The sequence below is a fragment of the Phocoena sinus genome, chromosome 1 (genome assembly GCF_008692025.1).
Source record: "Phocoena sinus isolate mPhoSin1 chromosome 1, mPhoSin1.pri, whole genome shotgun sequence".
In the NCBI taxonomy this organism is placed as follows: domain Eukaryota; kingdom Metazoa; phylum Chordata; class Mammalia; order Artiodactyla; family Phocoenidae; genus Phocoena; species Phocoena sinus.
In genome coordinates, this window is record NC_045763.1 from 124,978,450 (window position 1) to 124,992,776 (window position 14,327).

Below are 14,327 nucleotides of genomic sequence, written 5' to 3' on the forward strand. Positions count from 1 at the left end.
CCACTTCTCATTTTCCTTTATTTTGGTATTCCTTTTTCCTTTTTATTGTCTTTTCTTTCTTTTCGTTTTTCTCTCATATCTTTTTGACATTTCCCCCACCTACCTAGCACATTATTGGACTGCTTTGTTGAAGCCAATCGCTCATTTTCTCCTGGTCCCCATAATTTATCCCTAAAAGTATTGCATGTATCCCCTGCTTTTTGAATGTTTGCTTCTATATCACTTTGCTTTTACTAAAGACCTGCTTAGTACCTGCTTTCACTAACTAAAAAATCCAAAGAGGATTTTTGCTTTTACAGAAAAAAAGGTGAAAAGCGAAAATGGCATTTGGCGTTTGTTTGCAGTGTGCACCCTGAGCAGCAAGTGGCATCACCAAGCTCCTTCCCAGTGAACTATACTCGGCATCTCAGCATCAAACTGCCATAGCATTGAATTGTGTCTTATCTCAGCGTCGAGCTGCCGTAGCTTTGAATTGTGTCTCTGTCTCAGCCTCAAGCTGTCGTAGCATTGAATTGTGTCTGTGAGCATCTGTGCTTTATCTCAATTTATTCTGTGCATCCATTAGCAAGATGTGTCCTAAGGTAATTGCTTCTTCATTTTACTCCATTTCGACTTACGAAAGTTTTCATAGGAACATTCTGCTTTCAGATACTAGGGGAAACCTGTATCCAAAACCTGTAGTACTGCTTCCCACTCTACTATTAATACTCTAATCCGAGTCATCAGCATCTCTCCTCCTAGATTATTATGGTAGCTTTCTTACCAGGTCCCTGCTTTCATACCCACCCCCTCCAGTCCTTTAGTTAGCTACACGGTAGTCAAAGTAATCCTTTAAAACATAAGTCAAATCACGCCACTGTTCTGATCCACACTCCAAATGGCTCCCCACCTCACTCAGAACAAAACTGAGGTCCTTACAGTGGCTTCAAGATCTTAGATCATCTGGTTCTTGTTACTTCTACTGCTCTCTCCTTTGTTTACTCTGCTCTACCTACATCTACTTACTTGTTTACTCAGACAGGCTAAGCTACCTTATGGCTTTTGCATTTATTTTGCCTGAAATGATCTCCTCTAGATATCTGGATTTCTTCTTCCTTTACTTCTTATAGGGCTTTTCCTATGTTCCCTTCTCTGTTAGATCCTACCTTACCACATTATTTAAAATTGTAACCCTTAATTATCTGGTACTACCTATCACCCTTTTCTACTGATACTTAATTTTTTTCTGTAACACTTACCACTTTCTCTGTATATTTTACTTTTTAATTTCATGTATTCTATAAACTCTGTGACATTGGGAATTTTTGTATGTTTTATACATTGATCTTTCCCCAATACCTAGAGTAGTACCTGACACATGAAAGGTGCTAAAAATTTTTTTATTGAATGAATGCTGTATGATTTTCAGGATTCTTGAGTAGGTTATTTCGCATATATCAAAAAATCAAACTTAGGACTGTTTTTAACTTGAAGATCTTGTTCCATAAATAGTTGCTGAGATTATAACATCAGTTCTTTGCCTGTATAATATAAAAATTTCTCTCTTCTAACCATGGAACAGAGCTCTTAATTCTAAGTACAGTTTATATACAGGGTGAGGCTCTCTCTTTCTGGAAATGATTATTTGTCTGAGATTTTAGATAACTGCCACACTAGGCATCCTCTAATCTAATGATTATTCTTTGTCACACTTGTGACTTCCTCTGCAGATTTTGTTATTCTCAGTTGCTTTTAACCATACTTACACATAACATGGAACTTGTGGGGTCTTTTTTTTTTTTTTTCTGTTTCCTTTGCTGAGGATGGAGACTTTTTTTTCCCATTCTCCTTGTTGCTTGGTATGGTTTCCAGGAGAAAATAGAAAATTTACAGCTAAGCTGTCACCAGATTTCTGTTAAAACCTGCTTAATTGTGAAAGAAAAAAAAAAATCAATGAATGTTATGTTAGAAAAAAATAAAAGGGAGTGACCCACAGGGTGGGAGAAAATGTTTGCAAATCATATATCTGGTTTATGATTTAGAATCCAGTATCCAGAATATGTTATATAAAGAACACTTACTACTCAACAATAAAAAGACAAGTATCCTAATTAAAAAATTGATAAAGGATTTGAATAGACATTTCTCCAAAGAAGGTATACAAATGACCATTAAGCACATAAAGAGATGTTCAACATCACTAATCAAAACCACAGTGAGGCACCACTTCACACTTACTAGGTTGGTTAAAATAAAAAAGTCAATGACAATTGTTGATGAAAATGTGGAGAAATTGGAGCCCTCACACATTGCTGGTAGGAGTATAAAATGGTGCAGGTGCATTGTAAAACAGTTTGTCAGTTCCTCAAAAGTTAAATATATAAGTTATCATACGATTTGGCAATTCCACTCCTAGATATATACCCAAGAAAATTGAAAACATGTCCCTGTAAAAACTTGTCCATATGTTCATAGCAGCATTAGTCACAGTAGCCAAAAAGTGGAAAGAACTCAATGTTCACCAACTGGTGAATAAATATACAAAATGTGGTATATTCAAAAAGTGGAATATTATTGAGCCATAAAAAGCAATGAAATACTGATGTATGCTGCAACGTGGATGAACCTTGAAAAATATTAAGCTAAGTGAAAGAAGTCATACACAAAAGGCCACATATTATGTTATTACATTTATATGAAGTGTCCAGAATAAGCATATCCATAGAGACAGAAAGTAGATTAGTAGTTGCCAGGAGGTGAGTAGAGGGAGAAGTGGGGAATGATTGCTGATAGCTATAGGGTTTCTCTTTAAGGTGATGAAAATGTTCTGGATTAGTGTGATACAAATAGTTGCATAGCTTTGTGAATATACACCACTGATTTGTCTACTTTAAAAGGGTAAATATTATGGTATGTGAATTATATCTCAATAAAAAGATGTTAAAATGTAACGGTTAAAGGGAGTGATTAAGAGTGTCAGATGCCAAAGACACCAAATAAAATAATCTCTGAAAGGTGCCATTTGAATTGGAAATTGAATTTTAATCATTTTATCATTGATCAGTGAACTTAGTCGTTGATCATTCACTGGTGATATTGGTGAGAATGAATTCTGTGGAAAAATGGGAACATGAGATTGACTTCAGTGAATTGAGAGAGGAGTGGTAGATAAAAATAGAATGAATATAGACTTATTTTTAAAAATTGGGGTATAGTTGTTTTACAGTGTTGTGTTAGTTTCTACTGTACAGTGAAGTAGACTTCTGTGTGCTATAGAGCAGGTTCTCATTAGTTATCTACTTTATACATATTAGTGTATATATGTGAATCCCAGTCTCCCAGTTGATCCCCCCCCACCCTGAATATAGACTTTTTAAAAGAGGCTTGACAGTAAAGCTCAGAAAGCATGAGAAAAGAGTGTAGCTGGATAGAAATATGAAATTGAGGTGTTCTGTTTATTAAAAATGATAAGAACCTTTAGCATATTGTGAGGAAGAACCAAGAGAGAAGAGATGAATGTAGATATAGGGAGAATAATTGTTCAAGGAATGAAATAAAAAGCACAGATAGAGATTAAGCTTAAACAAAACAAGTGATCCATGTCCTGAGAAAGATTGCAAGGAATTAAGAAGTAGATATAGGTAAGTTGTAGAATGCAGCTGAGGAAATTTATGTCATTTCTATAGAATTGACTTTATTTTCTCTGAAGTAGGAGGAAAAGTTAATAGTTGAGAATGAGAGCAACAAGGTAGAGTAGAGACACTGAGGTGAGTAATGCAGGGTTGGAATAGGTACTGGGGGAGAACCAGAGAGCAAATTGTCAATAATAATAATAAAATAATGATTACTTCTAGTGCCAGTTAGGTATTTAGGTACTTTACCTAGACTATATTTATCATAATAATAGAAAACTTAGGCTCAATGTAGTTTGATGACTTTCCTCTTGTCAGTTGGAAAGTGATACAGGTAGGATTAGATATCACATTTACATGATTTTAAAGTTGCATTCAAACTTTAGGCTGAAGATAATAAGTACAGGCTGTCAACATCAGTGGATATTTATGGCTATCTTTCATAGTTTGATTAGCATCTCAATAAAGGAAGTAAGAAGATGGAAAGAATCTATTAGACTTACAGTGTGCTTTAAGAATTGAGCAAGAGAGTTCTCTCCTCATCTTTTAGTTACGACAGCCTCCAGTTAAGCGTTTGAGACTTCGTGGTGATTGGTCAGATACTGGACCCCGAGCAAGGCCTGAAAGTGAACGAGAAAGAGATGGTAACTATACTTTGGTCAGCTTTTAAAAAATATGGTATTTAAAAATTAATATTTTAACTTGTTTCCATTTTTTTCACTATTATAAGTGATGCTGTAACAAACATCTTCATACATATCTTACCATACTTGTGCAAGTGTATCTTAGGATAAATTCCTAAAAGTAGAATGTGTGGGTCACTGGATAATTACATTTAAATTTTGATAGTTATCAAATTACCCTCTGAAAAGTATGCACTCTTTTGTATTCCCACTGAAAGTGTAAGAATGTCTTTTGCCACAAAAACATTGGGTATTATCAAACATAGTAATTTTTGCCTTTGTATTTGATATAAAGAGCAATAAAAACTCCCAGTTTCCAATCTGAGAGTTTTATAAGAGCACATTAAAAAATTGTTTTTTCCTCCTATCAGATGCCTTTGATAAGCATAAGAAACTATTTTGGGAGTGTTAAGATGGCACACTTTTTTTTACAGAATTTAAAAAAAAATATATATATATATAATTTATTTGGTTGCACTGGGTCTTAGTTGCAGCAGGCAGGCTCCTTAGTTGTGGCATGCTAACTCTTAATTGTGGCATGTGAACTCTTAATTGTGCCATGTGTGTGGGATCTAGTTCCCTGACCAGGGATTGAACCCGGGCCCCCTACATTGGGAGTGCAGAGTCTTATCCACTGTGCTACCAGGGAAGTCTCTTAAGACGGTACATTTAAAATAGAAGTAATGTGTGTGATTTTAATAAACGGATCTATAGCAAAAATCTTATTCTAATGATTTCTGAAATCTTTTAAGATCAAAAGCATATTTCCCAATATATTATTGTTGGTATTATTTAATATATTTTAAAATATAAAGCTACATTATATAAAGGTAATAAAGCATAAAATAAATTCTGTTTTCACAGAAAATTCAAAAACAAATGATTTCCATTTTAAATTATATGATTGTAAAATAGAATTGTCACAGCTTCAATTTGATGTGATACTTAATTTGAAAATGTCCTTAAGAATATACTCATATATTTGAGGGGAGACAAGGTGGGAGGAAAGAGATAAATAAAAAATTTTCTGGTTTCTGTTAATTTCAGTTATGTGGAATTTGCAGTAAATGATGATAAAAATAAATTCAGTTTAGGGAAATTTAAGTGAGAGGTCAAACTTTTCTTTCAATCTGTTCAACTTAGAATTCATGAGCCCTTCCTAGCTGTCTGCTCTTAGAACTAAAGATGTGGGTTGGGGTAGGGGTGGTAGTGTGGAAGTACCTAAGAATTGGCAAACATGTAGGAGATGTAAGTCCTGTTCTTGAGGAACTCAAAATAGAGATGGAGAGTCATTCATATAAACATTTACTATAAAATGTGATGATAGCCCTAATAGGTTTATATATACAGTCATATAATTTATTTAGGCAATTTGAGTTTTTAAAATTGCTTTCATTTTAAAGCCTTCAAATCAAGGTTTTTGCATTAATGAAAGTTCCTGACCTATTCCTAAATTCACTGATAAGACCTGTGTTGTCATAGGGGAGCAAAGTCCCAATGTGTCATTGATGCAGAGAATGTCTGACATGTTATCAAGGTGGTTTGAAGAAGCAAGCGAAGTCGCACAAAGCAATAGAGGACGAGGAAGATCTCGACCCAGAGGTAATTTTTATTATTAATTAAAGTTACCAGAAAACCTGCAAAAACTATTTATTGAAGTCAGTTTTATTTATATCATCTAATGTATACCATATTTTATATCTTTAGTAATCATAAGGTTCTTATTGTATTGTGTGGAGCAGTAGAGAACAAAGGGTATTTGGTATAATTTGCTCCTCTAGACCTAGCCTTCATTTTTTGCTTTTCTCAAAAAAAGTAAGAGTCTGATATCCCCTACTGTAAATACTTTTGTATGTGCTCTGAGAAGGGATACAGATAAAACTCTTTAGATAAGTTTTATATAATTAAGTAGTTTCTTCTTTTGGCTACTTATATACAATGGCTGTCAATTGCTGTGTCTGGTGTTAGCTGACCTGTTTTCATATTTTGGTTCACTACTTTCCAGCTTTGTAGTCTTTGGCAAGTTACTTATCTCTGTCAAAAATCAGGAGTGTGAAAGTTAACTCCTAAATGTTTTAAGTCCCAAAATGAAAAATTCTATTGAATTTCATCCATAAATGGTTCTTGTTAAATTCTGCATACAAACTTAAAAAAATTTCTTAGACTATGGATTTGCTTAAGAGTTATTACATTTGTGCTTAAATTTAAGAAATATTTAAATCAAGATGATTAAAAGAAAAATTTTTATATTCTGTAGTAGTTGGATCTTGCAAGACATGAACTTGATTAGTTCATTCTATCTTTCTTTTAATAATATAGATTTGAAGCAAAATCAAGGAAATTTTTAATGTTTATTGAGTATTCTTAATTATTCCTTTGCAGATAGCACAAGGCCTAGCACAACACATAGTAGACATTCAAGCCTTTTAAAATCATGACTGCATCATGTTATTTTAGTGGTTAAAACGTTACTGCTAATGAAATGGGAATCAGGAACTTAATCTTGTTATGACCTGTTTGTAGCTTTACTCTTGTTAATAAAATTTTTTATTAAATATTTTACCAAGGACATTATGTTATAGAGTAGAAATATATTAATATAAGTCCATTATCCTATTATCCAGCTATTAAATCAGAATCATCATCTTCAAACTTAAGGAACTAGACATTATTTATAGGAATCTTTCAAGCTGTTATTTAGCTTTGTGTAAGTCAAGCTACCATACTGAGCATTTTGCTTGAAAGGTTGATTATTATAACAAGAATGTGCCATAGGTAGATTTTTTACCCCTATTAATTAGCCTGGTGGGTGCTTTTGATATCCTGAAATTATCTGTTTCTCTGTGTGTGTGTGTGTGTGCGCGCGCACGTATTTCTTGAACATATCTCTAGAGTAGTTAGTTTTGGAAAGCATTTAGTATTTGAATTTGTATTATGATGTGTTTTTTGAAGGTGGAACTAGTCAGTCAGATGTTTCAACTCTTCCTACGGTCCCATCAAGTACTGATTTGGAAATGGGTGAAAATGAAACTATGGAAGTAGACACTCCAGCTGAACAGTTTCTTCAACCTTCTACATCCTCTGCGATGTCAGCTCAGGCTCATTCAGCATCATCTTCTACAGAAAGCCCTCATTCTACTTCTTTGCTGTCTTCTCCAGTCAGTGAACAAAGGCAGTCTGTTGAGGCGTCTGGACACCATACACATCATCAGTCTGGTGAGGATGTTACTCTTTAAATAGGCTGTGGTTCATCTGATGATTTCTGATAATGAAAACTTCTTTTGGGGCTATTTTGAAAGATACTAAATCACATCAACTTATTCTTGCTGGAATAAACGATCAAAGTGACATGTAATATGTGAATGTGTAACTTAAAAACAAAATTCAAGTATGCCTCACTTGCATGAATTTTAACAAATAGCAGGAATCTTCAGTTTACACAAGACAGTTCTTTAAAAAATGTAAGTACCAGCAGATATTGTTTTGACAGAGTTTAATGCAGTTGACTTAACAATTATTTTTATAGACCAAAATATCTTTCTTAAGCTTTTTTGGTTGTCTGTGTTAAAGTGATAGTGAAAATATAGCCCTGATTATTATTAGATCCATTGTATTTATGTTCTTTTTTATTATTTTTCCTCAAATCATGACATACTTTTAATACATCCTTTATGATGAATTTTACGTGGTCTGTTGTGAACAATGGATACAATTTACCAAAAGAATTACTTCTCCTGTATTTACGTGAAAAAATTATTTTAACAAATCCTTGTCTTCTTGGTATTTGATGTTAGTGAAAAAAATCAACTTCTAAATTCTGTTAAAATTGTGTTTTCCTCTCAATATTACAACTCCTCATGTTCAAACACCCCACCCCACCCCCAGCTATAGAATGTGCTAGTGTTTACATAGTAATCTTTAGCAGATATGTCTGTAGTTTACTTGACATTTTAAATATATACATGTAATTATAATAACCAACAAGATGTTCATTCATATTTTTCTTTGAGTTTTTCTAAGGAAGTATATTCCTCGATGTATAATCAAAAATATTAGCAACTAAAGATACATCTGGCAGGCCTCAGCTAAAGCCTATAAAAAAAATTCCTAACAGCTTAACTGCCAAACTGTCACTTTATTCTTGCTTCTCTGAAATCTGATGCCAGATCACCAAATATGGGGTGTTTTAAATTAAGCACTCTTTTATCAGTATATCCCATTTTTGGTAATTCATTTTCAGTTTCTAGGGGAATAGAAGCCAGACTCAATTATGTGGCTGTTAAATAACACTTGTGTACAATTTACCTATAATAATAACCTAAAGATGAGCTATGAAATTAGATTTTCCACATTCTAATTGATACAGCATTTCAAGTTATGGGAAAATAAAATATTTTGGAGGGTTAAGGAAGTCTGGACAGAATCCTTTAAAAGTTTGCTTTTCAAAACAGGTAAAATTGGTAAAAACAAGACTTTTTAAAGTGATAGCATTCTTGGGAATAGTCTTAAAGATTCTGATCACTTATAAGTTTGGTCAAAACTTAGCAAGAAGATTCCCTAGCTCATGTTGACGTTCCACTGACTCTTAACTGATTCCAATTGTTTCTTAAACACATTTCTGAGTAAACTACTTAGTATGGAATTTCATTTTTCCTTTTTGTCCTAGATACTTAACACATTCTAATACTACACTTGAAATTACTAAATCCTTTTTAATATTTGATGTAAGTATTAAATACTTGAATACTATTTCTATTTCATTGAATCATTGAAATAGAAAACAACGTTTTTGTGATGATGCAACATTGAACATTAGCTGGCACTTTTGTCTATACATTTTTCAAAGAAACATAGGAGATACTTTTAACTGGTGGGTTATGGAAAGAATTTTTTTTTTTTTGCGGTACGCGTGCCTCTCACTGCTGTGGCCTCTCCCACTGTGGAGAACAAGCTCCGAGCCCAGCCGCTCCGCAGCACGTGGGATCTTCCCGGACCAGGACACGAAACCGTGTCCCCTGCATCGGCAGGCGGGCTCCCAACCACTGCGCCACCAGGGAAGCCCGGAAAGAATTTTGGCTGACTAAACTATGGAAAATTGGAATATTTCCATGTTACCAAGACAGTATTGCTGTTGAGGAAGATGATTTGATATTAGATGTAATATCTAAAGATTATGTCTGTGATTGTTTTGACAATAGGCCTTTCATAATCCCAGAGTTTAGCATTTTAACAATAAGGACTTAATGCTCTTTATGTTTTGTGTTGTTTTTTTTCTCAATCTTTTATTCGCTTCTAAGTCCAGATGGGTTTGTGGATGGTAGGAATTGTCCATGTAGGTGGTAGTATCACCCTAGAACCATGATTTCTATTATTGCCTTGCATAGAGATGGAGAAAACAAACTTCTTGCCTTGCTGTGTATACCTCTTTATGTAAATGTTTGTATCTTTCATTCAGGTCCTTTGCATTTCCTCTGTCACTTTTACCGGATTGAGGAAGAGGGACAGTGGGAATGTGAAGACTTGCCTGGCAAAACTCCATCTCTGACTGAACCTAATTATTTGCCTTCTCTTAGTCTGCAGCTGAGTCACTGATAGTGAAGAAATTCACGACCACAGATTTCATTGGCGCTCCGCGTAAAAGCAGTCTTCCAACACTGTTGCTCAGCACCTAGACAGAATGTCTGTTTCACACCTTCATGTCTCTCAAACTTTTAGCACCGCCCTTTACCCTCATCCCACCTGCTAGCTGATAACCTTCTTTTATTCACAGTGGGGAAAAAAAGCGTTCACTTTCCTTCTTTTGAATCTCCCAACTTTCCAGCATCTAGACTCACATTGTCTGTGACAGAAGCAGTCCCATTTTGGGAAGAAGTGTATCTGCTCCTAACAAAAGCTGGCCAGTGCACCTCTTTCCAGCTTCTCAAGGACTTTGCTCCTTCTCCTGTGTCTTTATTATTACCTTTTCTACTGAATTTTTCCTTTCCACCTCAAACATGCTCTATAATTATCTTCTGTCTTAAAAATATCTCTTAACTGTCCCATATTCCCCTCCAGACTCATGTCTTTGCTCCTTTTATAATCAGAGTCTTCAAAAGAATAGCTTACATATACTGTCTCCATTTTCTTACCATCTTCCACTTATTTATCAACCAATTCCACTCTGCTTTTTAACCTCCTTTTCCACTGAAACTTTTTGTCAAAGTCACCAGTGACTTCCATTTTGCCTGTTTTAAAGTATACTTCTTTTTTCATACTTAGTAGATTTTTTAACCCAGTTGCTTTTAACATAGCCTGTCACTTCTTTTTTGAAACACTTTCCTTTTTTGGCATCTATGACACCACTTTTGCCTACTTACTCTTATTAGCAACTCTGGCTGGTATTCAGTAACCATTTTTGATATTTCTTATTCTAGAATTCTCAGTATTTTAGTAAAACCCCTAGTCTGTGCTCTGTTCTCTACATGCACTCTATCCCTGGTTAATTGCATCAATTCCCGTAGCATTTAATATCTCCTCTAAGTTGATGATTCCCAAATGTATATCGACAATCTGATTTTCTACCCTGAGTTATAGACTCCTGTGTCCAACTGCTTATTTGACTTCTTTTTGGTTATCTTTGGACATCTCAGGTTTAATGTGTCCAAACTGAGATTTAATTTATCCTCCTATCCTTCCCGTCTCACTAATCTCTTTCGTCTTGGTCATTTCATATCTTAGTAAATTGTAACTACTGCTCATGTGCTTATTTTAATAGGCTGTGAGTTACTGATTCCTTGCTTTCCTTCATGTCCCACACCCAATCCATCAGCAAGTTCTGTTCTGTATCTAAAATATGTTCTACATCTTTCCATCTTACATCATTTGTTGTCCACTAATTGATCTCTCTTCATTTACTCTTGTTCCCTTATAATTTATTTTCCATGCAGCAACCAGTATGAGTATCTTCAAATGTTAAATCAGATTATATAGTTTTGTTGTCTAAAACCCCTCAAAGACTTCTAATTGCGTTTATAAATATAAATACAAGAGAAAAAACTCAAAGTCCTTACTGGGGACCTAAAAGAACCTATATGGCTGGGCCCTTGACTATCTCTAGCCTCATTTCATATCACATTCTCACTTCCTAATGATCATTACGCTCCAGCTGTACTGGTTTTCTGTCAGTTCCTGGAATGTGCCAAGTTTTCTTCTGCCTCTTTCTTTTGGATTCTGAGTCTTTGTACTTACTGATCTCTGTACCTGAGAAGCTCTTCCTTTTTTTTTTTTTGGTTCTCAGCTCAAATGTTACCCAAGGGAGGTCTTTGATAACTACCCTAGCTAGATTCATCTTCCTTTCCTATCTTCCCTAAAATTTTCTTTTCTTTTATATAGCCCTATTTATTTCCTGAAAAGTACTTATTAAAATTTGTAATTATTTTATTTTTTATTCATTTGTTTATTTTCTCTTATTAGAAAATGCTGTCATAAAGACAGAGATTTTATTTATCTTGTTCTACGTAAGCCTCGTTTTCTTCCCAACAATAGTCACTCTTTAGTGATACTGTTAAGACTGTTATCTTTAAGCTAGTATAACCTATATAGAATATTTAGCTATATTATAGTCTTTATAGTTTCAGTCCCATTTCATTCATTCTGGATGTTTCCAGTAGGCTCTGCAAATTTTATGATACCTAGGGAAGATGCTGTGAATGGATATCCAGTCATTTATTGCTTTTGGACCCACTATTTGCCCTTGGCTGTCCAGACTGAATAACTTATTCCAGAAATATTTTATGATAACTTATGGAAATACTTTTTTTTTTTGCGGTACGTGGGCTTCTCACTGTTGTGGCCTCTCCCGTTGCAGAGCAGAGGCTCCGGACGCGCAGTCTCAGCGGCCATGGCTCACGGGCCCAGCCGCTCCGTGGCACATGGGATCTTCCCGGACCGGGGCACAAATCCATGTCCCCTGCATCGGCAGGCGGACTCTCAACCACTGCGCCACCAGGGAAGCCCCTGGAAATACTTTTAAAAAATCATTTTGATAAATGATAAAATCAAGACAGAAATATGGGTAGGAAGAAGAAATGGAGCCACAGTGAGGTTAATATATAAAATGCATACCTGAAGAATAGTGTATCTAGAGGGGGCCACAGAGTTGGCTTTGGGTATAGTAGCTGAATTAGGAAGATAAAATATACTGAAGTGGAATTTGAAGTCAGTTGGTAGATCTTTTTTTACAATTTGGACATCTTCACCCTTCATATTCTTGAATTTTATTTTCATTCACATAGACCATTTGAAACTACATTCTATATACATAACCCAGAATCTAACATTTTGATTCTTATGTCATACATGTTCTTTTTTTGAATATTTAACAAAAGACTGTACCTTTGAAAATATGGTTATAAGATTATCTATTTAAAAACCAGATAGGTATGACTGTGAGCTGAAACTATATAGGTTAAAATGAAATCTTCATAGTTTTATTTATAAAAAGTATTTTAAAGTAACTATAAAATATTTTTTTCTTTCTTAGTAATGCCTATCAGACATCACTTTTAGTTGTTTCTTAAACTAAGTCTAGAAATGTCTTCATTTTGTGTGTTATCTGTAATTTTTTTCCATGGTAAGGAGCTTCTTATAATGAGAGACTGTTAAATGAGGCATTCATTCCAGTGTGTTATAGTTTAATTGCCTCCTTTGGTCTTACTTTAATCTAAGAAAGAGAAAGTGGTTTCTTTGGATTGGGTGGGGATATCAGTACATACAAAACTCAGTTTGGGGGGCTCACCTTGAGAAGTGAGTCACCTAAAGGATCCATGTGTTTCTAATTAATGGACCACTCAGACCATGAGAATTGAATTTTTTAAAGAGAGTGTTTCATGGCTTATGCGTGGATTCCTGCTTATTTACAAATTACTGTGTCTGCTCAGGTTTATACATTTATTTAGGTCCTTTCATAATCGTTATAGCTGAATTGAGCTCTGTAGAAAAATTCCTGGGGAAGTAAGAACTCTGTTGTATGGCATAGCAAAACAAACCTTTCAAAGCCCAGATATTCAGTTTATAGTTTCCTTAAAGGGGATCAGGATCTAGTCAGATGAGATATAGGCAATTTAGAGATTAGAAACAAGTAGAAATATTAAGTTAGTGACTTCCGCTTTGGGGAAACTAAAGAAGAGATCAGAGGAACTTGGAAGTCAGTAAAGGAGTGACCAGTTCTAGGAAAAAAAAACACAAGGATCACCTGGACAAAGGAGCAAGTTGGGAGTGGGGGACAGTTGATAGCAAGCAGATAAAGTACCACCAAATTAGATATAAAAATAATCCAGTGTCCAGGACAAAAGACCCTATGTATTGGAAGAGAGGCAGGACTTGAGGTTAGAACCAAATGGACCTTTGTTGGGTCAACTATAGTTTATTGTTCTTTTCCATCAGTGGGAGTTGTCATTAGGGAGACTAGCCTAGAGTCTTTCAGAAAAAAACAAGAAGAGCAAGGTTAGTAGTTTCAGGAGATGAAAGTACAAATTTCCCATTAGCAGTTTCTGACTCATTGTTGAGGATTTTTTTGTTATTGTTTTTAAAATTCAACCCAGAGGTATTCAGTGTATTCACTTTCGATTTTGGCTAATGTTAACAAAAATTAGTTCTCCAAGCATGTATTCATATTACAAATTCTATATGTTTGTTTATACATTTTTAAAAAGATGTAATGTGTATATGTCTTATGTGCCTTTAATACTTCAAACTGCTAGCAGAACTATTTGTTTAGACTGGTATTTCTGCTTGGAATTTTTAATTCAATATTTGCCTTTCCTAGTTAGCTGTGTGATGACTTCTTTCCCTAGCCTCAATTTTTTTTTTTTTTTAACTTGGTTGGGGAGACATACAACCAGCCTTCAAGTAAGCAAACAAATTCTTCTTTGAAAAGCACTGGGAGCACTGAATTAATGGTTCATGATATTATCATAACTAAATCTTTTTTTTTTTTTTTTGGTAACTAAATCTTAATTTTCCAAGTTACAGAGCACCGCTGCTTATATTTGGA

At 34.6% G+C, this 14,327-nt stretch overlaps 1 protein-coding gene across 10 annotated transcripts in view; it reads left to right on the plus strand.

The window, feature by feature from the left end:
• Window positions 1-14,327, plus strand: part of DCAF6 (DDB1 and CUL4 associated factor 6) — a 173,813-nt gene that overhangs the window by 85,416 nt on the left and 74,070 nt on the right. For all 10 annotated transcript variants that reach the window (XM_032637199.1, XM_032638781.1, XM_032632494.1 and 7 more), the window contains 3 exons: window positions 4,162-4,255; window positions 5,777-5,896; window positions 7,247-7,510. In XM_032637199.1, the coding sequence (XP_032493090.1) occupies window positions 4,162-4,255; window positions 5,777-5,896; window positions 7,247-7,510 (478 nt within the window). The remainder of the gene's footprint in view (window positions 1-4,161; window positions 4,256-5,776; window positions 5,897-7,246; window positions 7,511-14,327) is intronic.